Source organism: Macaca thibetana, chromosome 7, assembly GCF_024542745.1.
Source record: "Macaca thibetana thibetana isolate TM-01 chromosome 7, ASM2454274v1, whole genome shotgun sequence".
Classification (NCBI taxonomy): Eukaryota; Metazoa; Chordata; class Mammalia; order Primates; family Cercopithecidae; genus Macaca; species Macaca thibetana.
The window spans coordinates 166,024,014-166,041,928 of NC_065584.1; the positions used below are offsets into that span (position 1 = coordinate 166,024,014).

At 46.2% G+C, this 17,915-nt stretch overlaps 2 protein-coding genes across 2 annotated transcripts in view; one reads left to right on the plus strand and one right to left on the minus strand.

Annotated features, from left to right (window-relative positions):
* The window catches only part of MESD (mesoderm development LRP chaperone), a 51,014-nt gene that overhangs the window by 15,179 nt on the left and 17,920 nt on the right, over window positions 1-17,915 (minus strand). The gene's annotated exons all lie outside the window — the stretch shown is intronic.
* On the plus strand, window positions 7,971-9,981 carry TLNRD1 (talin rod domain containing 1). The gene has a single exon (XM_050798569.1). The coding sequence runs from the start codon at window positions 8,257-8,259 to the stop codon at window positions 9,343-9,345; it is 1,089 nt and encodes a 362-aa protein (XP_050654526.1). The 5' UTR covers window positions 7,971-8,256; the 3' UTR covers window positions 9,346-9,981.

Sequence of the window (17,915 nt, forward strand, 5' to 3'; positions counted from 1 at the left end):
CAAAAATTGTAGACTATAAAATCTACATTTACAGTTGCAAGCTGTATTCCACACATACGATGGGTAATATGCAATCATTAAATATATCATATATATTTGTTGCTACTAAAGATGTTCATTTTATACTATTAAATGATTTTAAATGCTATTAAAATTATACAGGTATATATCTATGTATAGGAAAAGAGCTGCAAATATGTATACAATGGCGGTCTCTAAGCAGGGAGATTCCAAAATATTTTAACCTTTTCTCTGTATTTTCTATTTTTCTTCACATCTAACATACATCGGTTGTGGTGTGTTGTTTTTGTTTGTTTGTTTGTTTTATTGAGATAGGGTCTTGCTCTGTTACCCAGGCTGGAGTGCAGTGGCATGATATTGGTTCTCTGCAACCTCCACCTACCAGGCTCAAGGGATCCTCCCACCTCAGCCTCCCATACCACACCTGGCTAATTTCTGCATTTTTTTTTTTTCTTTTTTGAGACAGAGTTTCGCTGTGTAGCCCAGGCTGGAGTGCAGTGGCGCAATCTCAGCTCACTGCAACCTCCGCTTCCCAGGCCCCAGTTCAAGCAGTTCTCCTGCCTCAGCCTCCTGAGTAGCTGGGATTCATGGCACATGCCACCATGTCCAGCTAATTTTTGTATTTTTAGTAGAGATGGGGTTTCACCACGTTGGCCAGGCTGTCTTGAACTCCTAACCTCGTGATCCACCTGCCTTGGCCTCCCAAAGTGCATTTTTTCTTTCTTTTAAAGAAATAGATTTTCTTTTTTTTTTTTTTTTTGAGACGGAGTCTCGCTCTGCCGCCCAGGCTGGAGTGCAGTGGCCGGATCTCAGCTCACTGCAAGCTCCGCCTCCCGGGTTCACGCCATTCTCCTGCCTCAGCCTCCCGAGTAGTTGGGACTACAGGCGCCCGCCACCGCGCCCGGCTAGTTTTTTGTATTTTTTAGTAGAGACGGGGTTTCACTGTGTTGGCCAGGATGGTCTCGATCTCCTGACCTCGTGATCCGCCCGTCTCGGCCTCCCAAAGTGCTGGGATTACAGGCTTGAGCCACCGCGCCCGGCCAAGAAATAGATTTTCACCACGTTGCTCAGGCTGGTCTAGAACTTTTGGGTGCAAGCGATCCACCCACCTCGCCCTCCCAGAGTGCTGGAATTATAGGCATGAACTGCCGCGCCTGGCCCACTTGTGCTTTAAAAGGAGAGACACACACAAACACTGCTGCTCACAAAATGTGAATTGGTACCCTTCTTTCCACCAAGATGTAAGGGGGAAAAATCTAATTTCAATAGAAATTATCAGAATAATACATGTAATTCAAATTATCTACAATACTGCAATGGCCTTGAAAATTTGGGGATGAGATCTGAATCTCCAAAGAAGGCAGGACTTTTCTCTGTGTCATCTGAAAAAATTACATGTACTTTGCAGCATAGATATATGCAGTTATGTTTAGAAAATTCAGTCTGTTTCCAAAGAATCACCTCCCTGGACTGTCCCAAACAAGCTGTAAGAAAAATGAGGTGAACATACTTGCTAAGCAAACAGGCCTCCGGCCTCCCCTTCAATCTTAGGGTTGTGAGCTTTTAGATCATGACCAGACCTAGACTGTACCCCTGCTGTTGTTTCATGAATGTCCATGACTTTCTGTCCATTACTGAATGAAAGTTGTGAGCAGTCAGAGTTTGGTTCAATAAAAGGGTGCCTTTCTTGTGCAGAGATTTAACAAATGAAATAATTCATTACCTATTGCCATAAACACTCAATACATTAAGTGTGGGGGGAGATGCACAGATCAAGTCCCTGCCCTTACAGAGATGATAGGGTTGTGGAGAGAGATACACCAACAGTTACAAGTACTTGACGTCACTCTGAAGATGAGCAGGCATCACAGTAGCTACAAGAGGGGAAGAAATACCTGGGTCTGTCTGAAGGATCAGGGAGCCTCCTTGTGAGGCACCAATAAATCTAATCACTCTGTAGTTACTGAATACCAGGTACCATGCGAGATGTCAAAACTTGGTCAGGCATGATTAGTGTTAGGAGTCCAGGGTGCCTGAAACTTAGCACTTGTTTTTTCTCTTCTCCAGGATGCTGGAAAATGGAAAATACATCCAAAGATGACTGGCCACTAGATGAATGGGGCACAGAATTTATTAATCTGTGCAAGCAAACTTTGCCTCCATGGAGGGTGCTCTGGCAAACTACTGCAGAAAATTCCAGATCTCCTAGACTTCAGGACCTGCAGGCTCAGGTATGCCTGCCAAGGTATAACTGGTCCAGCACACAGGGTCCCTTACACACCCAGCTGCAAGTGAACAAAGAGAAAGCATGGAGGGAGGGAGGGTGGAAACTGGGGCTGGGGAGGAAATGGGAGTGATGTGTGAGGTACTGCCCCGGTGTTCTTACTGGATGGGAACAAAATATACCAGAGAGCAAGAGGACATGCCGGGTAAGGAGAGCGAGCTGTTAAGACAGTGATCTTGTTCCTTGGTGAACCAGGGGCTGTTGTCATGCATCACCTATGACAATGAGGGAATCTGGGGAAAAGAGGAAGAGATATAAATTCCGCTCTTTTACAATAGATAGTGAAAGGGAAATAATGAAGGGTGATGTCTGCATATGTATAAGAAAGATAGCCTGAGATGTAATTGGCCCATTTGTGTGCACAAAAGCAAAACAGAGGGACACTGCTCCAAAGAGGACAATAATTAGGGCACAGAATGCCTCATATTGACCACCAGGTGGCACTACAGACCAAACACAGCTTGGTTGTTGGTCCAGAAAGTCTGGGGTAGTGTAAGTTGGGTATCAAAATGCAGAGTGGCCAGACAGGCTCACACCTGTAATCTCAGCACTTTGGGAGGCTAAGGTGGGAGGATCGCTTGAGGCCAAGGGTGTGAGACCAGTCTGGGCATCATAGTGAGACTGTGTCTCCAAGACTTTCTCGCTACAAAATAAATTTTTGATAGAATGAAAAGATCCAGAGTGCTTACAATGGAATACTGTTCACCCATAAAAAAGAAGAGAAATTCCCATGTGTGCTACAATATCAAAGAATCTTAAAGACATTATGTTAAGGCTGGGCACGATGGCTCATGCCTGTAATCCCAGCACTTTGGTAGGCCGAGGAGGGCGGATCACGAGGTCAGGAGATCAAGACCATCCTGGCTAACATGGTGAAACCCCGTCTCTACTAAAAATACAGAAAAAAAAATTAGCCAGGCATGGTGGCAAGCGCCTGTAGTCCCAGGTACTTGGGAGGCTGAGGCAGGAGAATGGCATGAACCCAGGAGGTGGAACTTGCAGTGAGCTGAGATTGTGCCACTGTACTCCAGCCTGGGCGACAGAGCGAGACTCTGTCTCAAAAAAAAAAAAAAAAAAAAAAAGACAACTTAAGTGAAATAAGCCAGGCACAAAATAACAAATATTGTATGATTCAACTAACATGAGGTACTTAACAGTAGTCAAATTCATAAAGAAAGTAGAATGGTGGTTGCCAGGGACTGGAGGAAGGGGGAGTGGGGAGCAGTCACTTAATGGGTATGGAGTTTCAGTTGGGGAAGATGAAACATTTCTGGAGATAGAGGATGGTGATGGTTGCACAATAATGTACTTAACAATGGGTAAGATGATTTTGTTATTTTACCACGATTTTAAACATAAAAACAAAACAGAGTGCCCATAATGTTCTCTTGTACCAAGTGGTGGATGCACCTTCTAAAACAGGTAAGAGAGGAGGTAAAAGATGTTTCCCCAATCCTGCCTGTCTCAGCCTGTCAGTTCCACTTGTCCTGCCCAAATCCTCAGTTCTCTTTGTACCGTGTTCACTTACTTTTCATCAAATGCCTATTCAGTGTAGGCCTTGAGCCAGTACTGAGAATGCATTCTCTAGGGGCCAGGCCATTTACCAGCTCTCTATCATCCACTCCATTTACCTTCCTCCAGCCAATCCCCAGCCCACACATTTTCCGCTTTCTTCTCTCACTCAACATCCATTAAAAAAAAAAAAATACTATCTTAGTCCATTTGAGCTGCTATAACAAAATACCTTAGACTTGGTAATTTATAACTAACAGAAATTTAATGCTTACAGCTCTAGAGTTGGGAAGTACAAGATCAAGGCCCCAGCAAGGGCCCATTCCTCATAGATGATGCATCCCCTATGCTGCTGTATCCTCCCATGATGGAAGGGCAAAAGAGGTGAACAGCTCTCTCACACCTCTTTTATAAGGCCACTAACCCCATTCAAGAGGGCTCCACCTCATGACTTAACCACCTCCCAAAGGCTCACCTTGTAATACTGTCACACTGGTGGTTAAGTTTCAACATATGAATTTGGGGGTCAGATCATAGCAAATACTTTTGATTTATATTTATTTTAATTTTAAGAGAGGGTTAGAAGGGGTAATAGGTGGAGTTTTCTAAAGAAAAAGCCATTGCTTGAGTGACTCTAAGGGCAGACACCAACAAGCCATCCTCTAATTAGACTAAAAATATGCAACAGCAACAAACAACCCTCAAATCTCTGTGACTTAACACACCAATAGTTCACTGTGTGCTCACATTACATGTCCACAACAGATCAAGAGGGTCTGCTCCACGTGGTCACCTAGGCTTACAGAGGCTCCACCAACTAGAATGCAGTCTCCATGGTACTTACAGGAGGGTGAGAGAGTGGAGAATTACAGATTGGCTTTTCATTGTCTCAGCCTGGAAGTAACCTACATAGCTTCCCCTTACATTTCATTGGTCAGAAAGAACCACATGGCCCTGCCTACCTGCAAATACTGTATCTGTGAAGCCCAATTATCTTTGCTATCGGTTTTTTACTCTGTGCTCTCACTGAACCAATAGTGAAATTGTGACTGTTTCTTGTGAATCTACTCCCCTCCCTGGACTCTAATCTTTAAGAGCGGAGGCCTCATATTACATATCATGTTAACTTTGGTGCCTAGCACAAGACTGGTGCCCAGTGATTGTGGAGTGAATGAACAATGGGACAAAGTAAAGGTGAACCTAAAGAAAGGTGAACGCAGTGCCTGGGAAGATCAGTTTAGAAGGAGTTTCCCTATCTGAAAAATGAAGCAGGGAAGGCCAAGAACACAATGCTATCAGTTTTAAAAATGAAACCAAACCTCACTGAATAGAGTGGACAGTCTGTGTGTAACACAACTCATTGTTGGGGTGGGTTTCCATCAACAGCAAAACAGACTGCATATGTAGAAGAAAGGGAAAATAGGACCCCCCAGGGGCACTAAGTGGCTTTGGAAAAAAAAAAAAAAAATCCCCTGATCTTAGAGCAGCCTCATGAATAAACTAGGCACAGAAGAGTCTGACTTCCCGCTCATAAATTTTTGGAGCTAAGAGGGACTAACGTGCAATTCCTGCGTCATCATGGAAAAACCTTGACTTATCCAACTGTTTTTGTTTTTTTCTCTTGTAGAAGAAGAAAGGAATTAATCCTACAGAATTGCTTCCTATTTCAAGTCAGTTTTATTGACCTCGCTTTGCAAAATAAGTGGGTTCATCTGGATTGTAAAGATATTTAAGGATACTTTACGTTATAAGTAGGATGACTATCCATCCAGGTTTGAACCTGCTGTTCATGGTTAATTTATTAATAGCATGTCTCACAGTTCATTCACAGAAATGCTTGGATATGGCCGATAAATTGAAACGTCATTCTAGTTAAAAGTAACATTTTTAACTGACTGGAGAAAGGTGACTTGGAGTTCTAGGAAGGGACAGAGAACAAACATTTCCGTTGGCTCAGCACGCCCAGCCTGTATTGGGCTGGGCACCTTAGCGTACCTGTTTCAGGACTGCGATACTGGCGTTTTGCTGGGAGTAGCCCAGGTGTTTTAACCACTTCCTGAAAAACAAGGTCCGGTAAAAAGAGGCTGGGAGTAGGCGTGGGCTCCTGTCCCTGCCATATGCTGTCTTCCTGATCTTGGGAAGTCATTTCAAGCACCTAATCATCAGTTTCCTTATCTGTGAAACTGGAGTAATAACATTTCCCTCCAAACGCTGTCTTATTTAATTCATTTAACAGCAGCCACTATTATTCCATTATACAGACGAATAAATAGACGTTATGAGGGGGCAAACTGCGCTGATCAAGGCTCATAATTCTAACAGCTACTGTTTAGGAGCCAAGTACTCAAGCAGCCTGTGCACAGTCTCTAATTTCTAGAAGAGAAGGCGGATACTTGGAGCGATAACTTAACAAGGTCATGGAACTCATAAATGGCTTGAGAAAGGCTGATCCTAGGAAGTCTGGTTCAGAGCCCGCGCTCTCACTGCATAAGGCATATTTCAAGGGAGGAACGGGCAAGCATCTAGCCCTACTCTTGGGACTCCACATCCAGTGCTCTTTTCCTCTCTTCGTTACACTGCACTGCTGGTCAGAAACCCATCGCGGAAGCGGATCAAACACAACAAAGGGCAGGGGGCGTTGGAAAAACTGGCGAAGTCGCGCAGACCGAGATGACCCGCCGGCCCCAACAAATCACCAGTGGCCAGTATCGAGTGTCCTCCTGCCTTCAGCCCGGAGGCCAAGTCACCTTTTAGAGTTCCTCTCTTGGCGGGGAGGAAGCCCCCTGGTCCGGCTAAGAGCTTACGTAATGCCCGCGGGCGGCTGCGCCCCGGTCTCCCATGGGTGTGCGCAGCGCCCCCAGCCCGGGGCAGGCCTTCCCCTGTCCGCTTCCCCAGTCTCTCGGCCCACGACCATGGGGGGGTCCGTGACCACCGGCCCCACGCCGGTGGCGTCCGCGTTGGGCGGCGGCGTCCCCCGCAGCCACCCAGCTTCCCGGGGGAGGAGCAGCGCATCGCGCAAGCATCCGGGAGCGGCGGAGGGGGCGGGAGGAAGGACGAGAGGAGGAAGCGGGATTTAAACGAAAGGCGGTGACGCCACACAAAAGATTTCTATAGGCTCCAGGGAGGTTACGGCCGAGGCGGCGGCGGCGAGCCCGGGGGCGAGGCGCGGACGGGAAGAGGAAAAGCCTCCGGCAGACCCTGCGGGCGGCGGCACAGCCACGGCCGCGCTCCGAGGTGAAGCCGCGCGCGGAGAGGAAGCGGGTGTTTTTCCCTCTGCCTTTCGGCCCCCGCCCTTCCTTTCAGTTTCTCCCCGCTCGCTCGGAAGTTGGCGGTTGACAAAAATGGCAGGAGCCGGGGCCCGGGCCGGTTGCCGCAGCGCCGCGGGGACCTTCTGAGTTGGCCCGGTCGCAGGGAGACTCGTGCAGGGGCGTCCGATGCGCGGGGCCCAGGGTCTCGGGAGAGCTCAGCCGCTGCGGGCCCCAGACGAGGAGGCGACAGGGATGGACTCGCGTCGACAGCCAGCGGCGGGCCGCCGGGCGCGCGGTCTGGGAGGGCGTGCCGCCGCGGCGCCGGGCCGCGCGCTGTGAACCGGCGAGGCGGGAAGGGGCCGCCGCGGCACTCGGCACGCCCGGGCGTGGCGGGCGGGCGAGAGCTTGAGAGCGATCCGGGCGGCCGCTGTGCGCAATCAGTGCAGGCTCCCGCCCGGCTCTGACTCGGCGCGGCAGCGACAGCGCGGGCCACACCCTCTGCCCTGCTGCCGCCGGCGCCGCTTCCCGAGAGCGGGAGGCAGGAGATGCGCCCGGGGCGGCCGCGCGTCTCGGAGAGCCAGCCCCGGCCGCCGTCGCGGGGAAGTGCCGCCTGGCGGGGTCACGGCGCCTGAAGCCCACGTGCGCCGCCAAGCCCGAGGTGGCCTCGAGCGCGGCGGCTGACAGCAGAGTCTGCCTGTGCTGCCTCCCGCGCTCCTCCCCGAGGAAAGGATTTTGATTTCAAAGAAAGGAAGGAAGGACAACTCCCAGCTTCCCCGTCCCGCCCTCACCTCTCTGAGGGCCGGGCCAGGCCATGCCCAGGAAGGCGGCGGCGGCGAACCAGCAGAAGGGACTTTCCTGGCCTCCCGGAGACGAGGAGCGCGGACAGTGAGTTTGCTCTGCCGCGGTTCATGGTTCCTGCAAGCCCTCTAGGAGGCCGAAAGCTGCAGCCCCTCCCCTTGCCCCGAAGAGCCTTCCGCGTTCTCTGGCCCTCGGGCCCACCCCGCGCCGCCCGGGCTCCCGCCGCCGCAGCCCAGTGCCTTCTGCCCGCGGCGGTGGATGGCATGATGGTGCGAGGAAGGCACCGCGGCCTTGGCCAGCTGAGTCGCGACGGCCGCCGGGGCGGCGGCAGTGGCCGCGGCAGCGGCGGTGGTAGCGGGGTCCCCAGCGGCATGCCAGTGCCCCCCGGGCGCGATGGCTAGCGGCAGCGCCGGGAAGCCCACTGGCGAGGCGGCTTCTCCGGCTCCTGCGACCGCCATCGGCGGGACCAGCTCGCAGCCGCGGAAGAGGCTGGTATCCGTCTGCGATCACTGCAAGGGCAAGATGCAGCTGGTAGCCGACCTGCTGCTGCTGTCGAGCGAGGCGCGGCCAGTGCTCTTCGAGGGCCCTGCCTCCTCTGGTGCCGGCGCCGAGTCCTTCGAGCAGTGCCGGGACACCATCATCGCGCGCACCAAGGGGCTCTCCATCCTCACCCACGACGTGCAGAGCCAGCTCAACATGGGCCGCTTCGGGGAGGCGGGGGACAGCCTGGTGGAGCTGGGCGACCTGGTGGTGTCGCTGACCGAGTGCTCGGCCCACGCGGCCTATCTGGCGGCTGTGGCCACGCCGGGTGCCCAGCCGGCGCAGCCGGGCCTGGTGGACCGCTACCGCGTGACGCGCTGCCGCCATGAGGTGGAGCAGGGTTGCGCCGTGTTGCGCGCCACGCCGCTGGCCGACATGACGCCGCAGCTGCTGCTGGAGGTGTCGCAGGGCCTGTCGCGCAACCTCAAGTTCCTGACGGACGCGTGCGCCCTGGCCAGTGACAAGTCACGGGACCGCTTTTCGCGCGAGCAGTTCAAGCTGGGCGTCAAGTGCATGAGCACCAGCGCGTCGGCGCTCCTGGCCTGCGTGCGCGAGGTGAAGGTGGCGCCCAGTGAGCTGGCGCGGAGCCGCTGCGCGCTGTTCAGCGGGCCCCTGGTGCAGGCAGTCAGCGCCCTAGTAGGCTTCGCCACCGAGCCGCAGTTCCTGGGTCGCGCGGCAGCTGTGAGCGCCGAGGGCAAGGCGGTGCAGACCGCCATCCTGGGCGGCGCCATGAGCGTGGTGTCGGCCTGCGTGCTCCTGACCCAGTGCCTCAGGGATCTGGCGCAGCACCCCGACGGGGGCGCCAAGATGTCGGACCACAGGGAGAGGCTGAGGAACTCGGCCTGCGCCGTGTCTGAAGGCTGCACCCTGCTATCTCAGGCTTTAAGGGAGAGGTCTTCGCCCAGGACTTTACCGCCAGTGAATTCCAATTCTGTGAATTAGCACCCCACCCCCATACCCCTTCTTCCACCCCCAGACTAAAGGAAGATACTTACTCTGCCCCTCACCATTTATACCAAAGAAATCATAGGTGAAACCCCCTACCCTCCCCAACATTAAATGCTCGAGAGGAATCTTAAGGCAGGGCCATGCACACAACCTGCACACGCACTTGGAGGGCCCAGGTGTCTGTCCACCAGGCCCCACGCAGTAGGGACTGGAAGATGGAAAATGTGTCATCTGGTTGCGTTATCACTCCCGCCCCCTACCCCAGCCCGTCTTCCGGAATTTCTCAACTAAGTTTGATTATTGGGCAGGAAGGAGGTCATGGGTTCATTTCATTTTTTTGTGTTTTTAATTAAAAGAAAGGTTACCTCAGTTTTCACTCCTTAGACATGGATGTAGCTACCTTTTTTGTATGTCTTTTTTTTTTTTTTTAAGCAATCGTGTTGAATTAGGAGTATACTTAGTGTGGAAAGGGTATGAATTTGCCATGTGATTTGCAAATGGGGGGAAGCTACTGTGAGTGTGTGTTTTTTTAATTTACACTATAGAGTGATTTTTTTTCCCCCAACGTCAAGTTTTTACCTTGCATGTACTGGAGTATTTATTTCATCTATTAAAATGTTATGTTTCTCAGATGGCTTTTTGCAATTATTGTTGATTTTTCAATAATTGTAATTTTGCATGCTGTGTATCATGTATGGGAAGGTTCTGTGGGAAGGCTATTTCAATAGTAGTGAGGCAGGCCCCCAGTTCCCAAGCCTTTCTACTTTTTCCTCAAGAAAAAGTACTGCTCAAGAAGTACTCGCTTGAGCAGCCTAGAATTGAAGAGATGACTATGCATAACATTCTATTTTCAAAGGCAGGTGACACAAATGGGGTTGGGTTATGTAGAGTGCTTGGGACGGTTTTGTCTCATTTTTCCTGGAAAGTGATTTAGCTCCCTTTGTCTCCACTTATCTTTCCATCATCATGAACAGTGGCTCAGGCTGCTTGAATTCTGATTTGTATTCTGCCTATCATTTTTAGATTAAAGCACTTCCTAATCCTGTGTGGTATGCCAGTCTTCTCAACTCAGAGTCTCTATGGATGGAACTGTAAAAGTACTGTATATCAAGTGAGAATAGTTAGCATCTTTTATGTACACAGGTCTATTCAGACAAGATCCTCATGGTTTCAGAAAAGATATAGAGAGGGTCCTAGACTGCTTAATAGAGGAAAGAAGTATCACGGAAAGCTTGTTAACGTTCTAGAGCCACAACATAATTGTAGGCCAAGGGCTTATTTTTGTGACCTTGATCTAAGATAATGCCATGGTTGATTGTGTGTTGGAAGAATCTTTTCATTGAAATTTGGAGTAATATTAAGGTAGTTTTTTTTTCTGTAGACATTTTTAGGAGTCTTTTTGTGTGAGTGGTGGTGGAGTGTGTAGTTTTGTTGAACCTAGTTAAATTCTGAATATCTTCCCACTAAAAGCACAACAAATCTATTTACAGTGCCTGAAGCCTGGGAGGGCCACATGAGTAAAAACTCGTACGTGTTTAGATTTGTTCCATTTACATTTTTCTTGGGATTTGTTGTGCTTAAACCTTTGCAGTTCTCACAGATCTGAAAAGAAAGCATTTTTTACTGTAATACATAGAGAGAACAAAGTCATATTGACTATTTTATTTGTTTGAATCGCTGTTTTTATTACAAGGACATGAAATGCACTGTATAAAAGTCTTCAACCTGTGTTGGGTAAGGCTAGGACTGTTTCACCGCCCCGAATTTGAAATTTGAAAAAGTCTTAAAGTGGTAGGGTACTTACATTTTTGAAAAAATGACAATGGGAGCAGTTTTTCTCTCTTAAATCCTGGTAAATTTTGGGTTTTTGAAGGCTTTAAAAAATGAAAATGACCTTGAGCATCTTTATTCCTCTCCTCTGCCCTTTAATGTTGGGATGGGGTTCAGGATGAAAGGGAGGTGGGATTCTAATTCATGGGCCAGTGACAATCCTGCATGCATATAGAAATTTTTATTTGTTGAATGTACACAAGTAATGATAGAGTTTGATTATATGGTTGATTTTCATTTATCCTATGCCGATCACAAAGAGTAAACTGAAAGGAACAAACGTTAAGTAAAATAAGGGCCAGGAATCTGTAAATTTGATATTAGATTAAGAAAAAAAGAATTGCCAATTTTTTTCCTGGACTCTTTCCTTGCAGAAGCAATTTTCAGGACAACTCAAGCCAGGAAAAAAATAAAAAATAAAAAAAATTAACTTTCCCTATCTGTTTGAATGAAGTTAGCTAGTCACTAAATGAATTTTGAAACCTCTTACCTAAATAATAGTTGCTCTTGGTGTTTCTGTATGTTCTACATTTGGTCATGTAACATGCATAATCTCTATCCTCTGAAGTTGATAAAAGTTCTAAACTTAAGTGTTTTCACCACCCCTGCACCCCCCACCTCCCATTTATAAAATAAAGTTCAGGGCTTTTCTTCCAGCAGGTGTCTTGAAATGAATTCTGCTTGTACTTTTTTCCAGCAGATTTCTAGAAGCCAGAGTGAGGAATGCCAGGCAAAGGAATTGGGCACAGGTCTTTGATATTTTAACTTTTCTCTAATGTCCCAGGTTGCTAAACTTCTTTTTAAAATAGCCCCTGATGTTTAAAAAAAGCAGCATCTCAGACCTGTTTCATAACAGGGTTTAATAAGGTCAGCAGAGATACTGGTTCCAGGAATAAAATCAGAGTGGCCTGTTTGTTTGTTTGTTTGTTTTTTGTTTGCTTCTTAATTTTTAAACTACACTAGGGTTAACTTAAGACATTAATCCTTGGGTTCTTCTGACTCCTGAAGGCAAGTTTTCTTACACAGGCTTAACGCACATCATCTTGACCAGGGAATGTTGAGAATCTTCTCCCATTGAATGGTCATAAGAAAAGGAAATCATGATGGCTAAGTTCTTTAAAGAAAAGACATTATTTATGATAGTCAACTCAGTAAATGGAACAAAAACAGTCTTTCAAACATAAGACTTACCCAGAAAAAAGCACAACTCTGTCTTTCTTTGCCTGTTTTAAGTATAGCCTTTATTATCCATTCCGGGTGATGATAGGAAATACAAAAATTATGTGATATGTGTGTATTTGCCTTCTTCCCTACCCCTCACCGCACCCCCACCCCATCCTCATTTTTATAATTCTGGAAGCATCAGTTACATCTGATTGGTTATTTTACACACTTTTTTTTTTTTGAGATGGAGTCTCGCGCTCTTGACCAGGCTGGAGTGCAGTGGCGCGATCTTGGCTCACTGCAAGCTCCGCCTCACGGGTTCACACCATTCTCTTGCCTCAGCCTCCGGAGTAGCTGGGACTACAGGCGACCTCCACCACGCCCGGCTAATTTGTGTGTGTGTGTGTGTGTGTGTGTGTGTGTGTGTGTGTGTGTGTATTTTTAGTAGAGACAGGGTTTCATTATGTTACCCATGATGGGCTCTATCTCCTGACCTCGTGATCCACTCGCCTCGGCCTTCCAAAGTGCTGGGATTACAGGCGTGAGCCACCCCTCCCGGCCTTTTTTTTTTTTTTTTTTAAAAGCTGGCATAGGGATCTAAAATATTTGGCAGTTTGGAACAGCTAATTTTAACAGAAACACCTGTTTTTCAGAATGAATGTGACTATGGTAACATGCAGATCAGACAGAGGATTTGAGAAATGACTGCCAAAATTCTTTCTGAGCTTTGCTTAGTGAACGTGGAAGGATTTAGAGAAGAAATCCTTAAAGATTTAGTTGCATTTTCACCTGGGGCTGTTCTCTGGGCTGCCTTTTGGTTTGCAGCAACTGGAAGAGGCTTTAAGGAGACCATCTTTGAGTTTCCAGTGTGGGCACAGGTATTTGTGTTCCTCCCTGGCAAATTCTTGTCTTTACTTAATTTTTTTTTTTTTTTTGTAGGACTATGTGTGCAATTAATTGCTCCATTTTGACTAAACAGGGTTTTACTTTAGGGTTCTTTAGATAGGTGAGTTGTCTGCTTCGACTTCAGTGGCAGAGGGCTCTAAGATTTAACTGTCTGGGTATTATAAGGAAAAAGTGTGATACTAGTGTCTATGATTGGGGTCAGTTTAATTTAACTGTGGACCCCTTAAGGTTAAGGGCTATAGTGCCCAGCATGTGTGTAATTTTTTTTTCTTTTTTTTTTTAATGAATCTGTATATAAGATACTTGGAGCAAGTATACATAAGCAAGTAGTAAAATTGTTCCTGGAAATGAAAGTTACAATGGTCATTCATTCGGCAAATATTTACTGGGGACCAACTGTGTGTGCTACTAGACACTGCTGGTGCTGGTGTGCAGCTGTGAGTGAGATGTGGGGGAAGGCTGCTTTCTAGACTCAGTGCTAGACTCAGACCAACCTTAGCTTGGTCTGTGGACCCTCAGTGTCAGTCTCATCCTGGGCCCTACCTTCAATCTATTCCATCAGAAACTCTTGAGGTGTGACAATTTGTGTTTTATCAAGCCCTCCCAGTTGATTCGGATGCATGCCCACTTTGGAGAACCACTGCCCTACAGGGGCTGTGGGTTTCTCTTTTATTCTCTGTCAGGTCTGAGTCTAGAGTAGTTCTCTATCAGGAGGCATCAGCATTTCTGCAAATTACTTGTTTGCTCAGGTGGTTTTGTTCTCCTGGATATTTTGAGACCAATTTCTCCAGATAGAGAAGATGTTATTTCTCCAGATAGAGAAGACAAGTTTTTCTCTTGTTAATTTGAAATCTTTGAGAATCCAGGTTTTTCTTTTGGAGAGGGGGATGTGATTACAAGTACAGGGTTCTTCCCTACCTCCCACCACCCTTTTGAGATGAACTGAAATCATGTAATAGTGAACTGGCAAAACAGCTTTCTATGTTTTTACATGTTGTTGACTCTTGTCCTGGAAAAGGGAATAGCAGACGGTCTAATTAAAATTCAGCCCTTTAGCTCTTTGGTTGCCCAAGAAAGAACACTTTGATACTGAGTTTGTAAAGTACTATATTCAGAATCGGATGTAGTATACAGACTTATTCCAAAGGTCACTTTAAGTATAACCAAAGTCGGCAATATACTCAGGAAATATACTCTCTAAGGCTGACCATGCGCCAGGAATTAGGATGATCTTTTAGAGTCTAATTCCTCAAAAGGGTGGCCCCAGAAGCTGGCATTGGTATCACCCAGGAACTTGGTAGATACACAGACAATTGGCCCGCCCTGGCCCAGACCTACCCAATTAGAGCCCTCTTTTTGACAGGTCCTCCCAGTGATTTCTGTCCCATAAATATTTGAGAAGCAGATAAAAGCAGTGGCCATGACTGAATCATAGTTTCATTGTTTACTGTGGGAACCTAGGCATTTATTATGTTTACTTAGATCTTTTTGGTTTATAAAGTGCTTTCATGTGTATTATGTAATTGGGTCCTTAGTACAATCTTGTGAGGTGGGCAGGTATTACCGTGGATGTCATCTAAACATTTGTGCCTTGCTTTTCCTATTGTAAAAATTAAATGAATTCACATGAAATGTAAGTCCTTGTGATGAGCTTTATAAGACTGGTACCTGCCAGGCATGGTTGCTCAGGCCTGTAATCCCAGCACTTTGAGAAGCTGAGATGGGTGGATTGCTTAAGCCCAGGAGATTAAGACCCACCTGGGCAACATGGAAAGACTCTGTCTCTATTAAAAAAACAAAATGATAGCCAGGCATGATGGCATGTGCCTGTAGTCCCAGCTACTTGGGAGGCAGAGGTGGGAGGATCACTTGAGCCTGGGAAGTCGAGGCTGCAGTGAACCATCATCTCACCACAACACTCTAGCCTGGGGGATAGAGCAAGACGCTGTCCCCCCACGAAATTAAAAAAAAAAGACTAGTTCTGTCTTCTTCATAAAGTCAGCAAAAGTATGATCTAAAAAACTGAGTTAAAGTCAGTTTTCCTTAATAACCTTGCCTTTACCCTTCCAGTAATTTGACACAGCAAGTGTACTATAACATCCTCAAGGATGGCCCAGATGATGAGCATAGCTCTGTTTTCTCCGTCTCCCTCTGGGAAGGATTCTGTGTGGTTTCCAACCTCCTATCCAGATTCTCTGAAACATTGGGTATCTTATAATTTTAAAAGCATGTCAGTCAAACATTTTAGACTTCAGGTAAGATTTGAATGCTAATTAAGATTTGTTAGCATAATTTAAAAGTGAATCCATTTACTGATCTTAAACTTTATAATTCATAGTTTGATTGACAAGTCTGTTTAAATGTCAAAGATAACATGTATCCAGATTTTGCTGAAGTAGACAGAGAGAGGAGCATTTTTAAATCCAGTGTTTCAGGAAGGGAAATATATATGCTGTGCATTCAAGTTTAATGAACATACTGACCTGAAAAACTGCTGAAATTATAGTGCATCACCTAAGCTTTAATAGCTTCTGATTTTGTTCTAATTTTTCCAAATATTAGATGGTACTCCAGATACTATTTAAGTGAAAAATCATTTAGTTACCTTGGCTCTCTTACCAATTTTTTAAGAGACCTACATTGATGATAAACCTCCAGAAATTGGAGATTATTATAGGAAACCCAGGTCCACTTAGTGTTCACTGATGCCCTTTCAGTTTAACTTTTCTCATTTTGATGACCATCAGCTTCCTGTTCTAAAATTAACTGGCAAGTCATTCTAGCATCTCCCTTCAGATAGTATTTAGGGTTAATGATTTTTCTAAATTTTTACTTAGCAGCTAGGTTTTACTTAAACATTCCTTCTCATGCAGGTTCCATGATAAAGATACTTCTAAAAACATAAGCATGCTTCTACTTTAGTTATCACTTCGAATTTGATTTTTAAGGTATGTGGGCATTTTGTGTTTCAAATGCAATGCAAAGCTCTCCGTAAAACTGACACAAATAGATCACCTGATATTTTAGCTGTCTTCATGATGGAATCATACTATTCTGGAGCAATATTTATTATACTGTTTCTTTAAACTGGTTCTGCTGTGATTATTATGTAAGTGTGGCTGTGACGAAGGAGAGCCCCATGAAGATGGCTTTATATTCCGTTTGGCTCAGCAACAATGACTCTAATAAACCAGATTGAAATGGGAGTTTTTCCACCTTAATTATCCACATAACTAAAGTAGATAGGTAAACTCAACTAAATAGATAAGAAATAATTTTAAAGATTCATCCTTTTTCTTTTCTTTTTTTTTTTTTTGAGACAGTCTTGCTCTGTCACCCAGGCTCCCAGGCTGGAGTGCAATGGCATGATCTCAGCTTACTGCAGCTTCCGCCTCCTGGGTTCAAGCAATTCTCATGCCTCGGCCTGCCAAGTAGCTGGAACTAATTTTTGTATTTTCAGTAGAGATGGGGTTTCACCATGTTGGGCAAGCTGGTCTCGAACTCCTGACCTCACGTGATCCGCCTGCCTTGGCCTCCTAAAGTGCTAGGATTACAAGCATGAACCATAGTGCCCACTAAAGATGCATCCCTACAGGTGGCTCAAGTGTTCCAGTTCCCCTCATCCCTCTATTTTTGGAGGGCAAGCAAAGCTTCTTGCCTACGAAGGTTTCTAGAAACACTGGCAATTCTTGACTTCACTGGGACGTTTTGCTTCATCCTGGGCAGCCACAAAACACCTTCTAGATTCTCATTATTAATAAATGAATGCATTAGCCCATTGTCACATAGGGGCAAGTTGCTGGTAATGATACTTAGTATGCCATTCATTAGTTGGGTCTAGAATAGTGTCAGATTTAGCAAGGCCAATGGTAAAAGTTTCTGATTTAGCAAACATTTACTAGGTGTCTGGGACAGTATTAGGCATGTTCTCTGTATTAAAATATTACCTTACTTAAGGAGTTACTCAAAGTCACCCAACTACCGTTAGAAACAATCCCAGAACTAGAAGCAACCCTAGAAACCCAGTCCTTTGTCTTCCCCAATAAAATCAATTTGAGATGCCGTTTGTCAGGCTTAAGACATTTTCCAAGTGCATCATCCTTTTGTGTTATATTTACATAACTGGAGAAAACAGAGGCCTAGGAAAGCGTAGCATTGAGTACTCATTGTTCGAGTGACTGGGAAGTAGTATGTAGGCATTGCCATGATGCACCAGAGCATCTTCTCTTTAGGTGTGATAAATGGTTTAGGTTTGACAGTATCATGGGTGTTGATTCTTTCCTGGTTATACGAGAATTATTCACTTTAAATGCTACAAGGAAAAAGTTTTAGAAAAAAACTAAGCCTATTTGAATTTTTTGTTGTTGTTGTAAACATGTCCATGAAATCCTGTATGGTCTGAGCTTCTATGGCTTGTCACATTTCAGAGCTGAGAGGCTAGATGCTTCCACCATCTTACAAATAGCTTAAGAAGTGAATTCTGCATTATCTATTGGGAGTTCACTTAGAGCTTTTGGAAGAATGTCCCAATTGCCTAACCTAAATTGTTCCTTTTGCATTGTTTTGCCGTGTGTGTGTGTGTGTGTGTGTGTGTGTGTGTGTGTGTGTGTGTGTGTGACTGAGGGGAGAATGACTCACACACTCCATACAAAGTACAGGACATT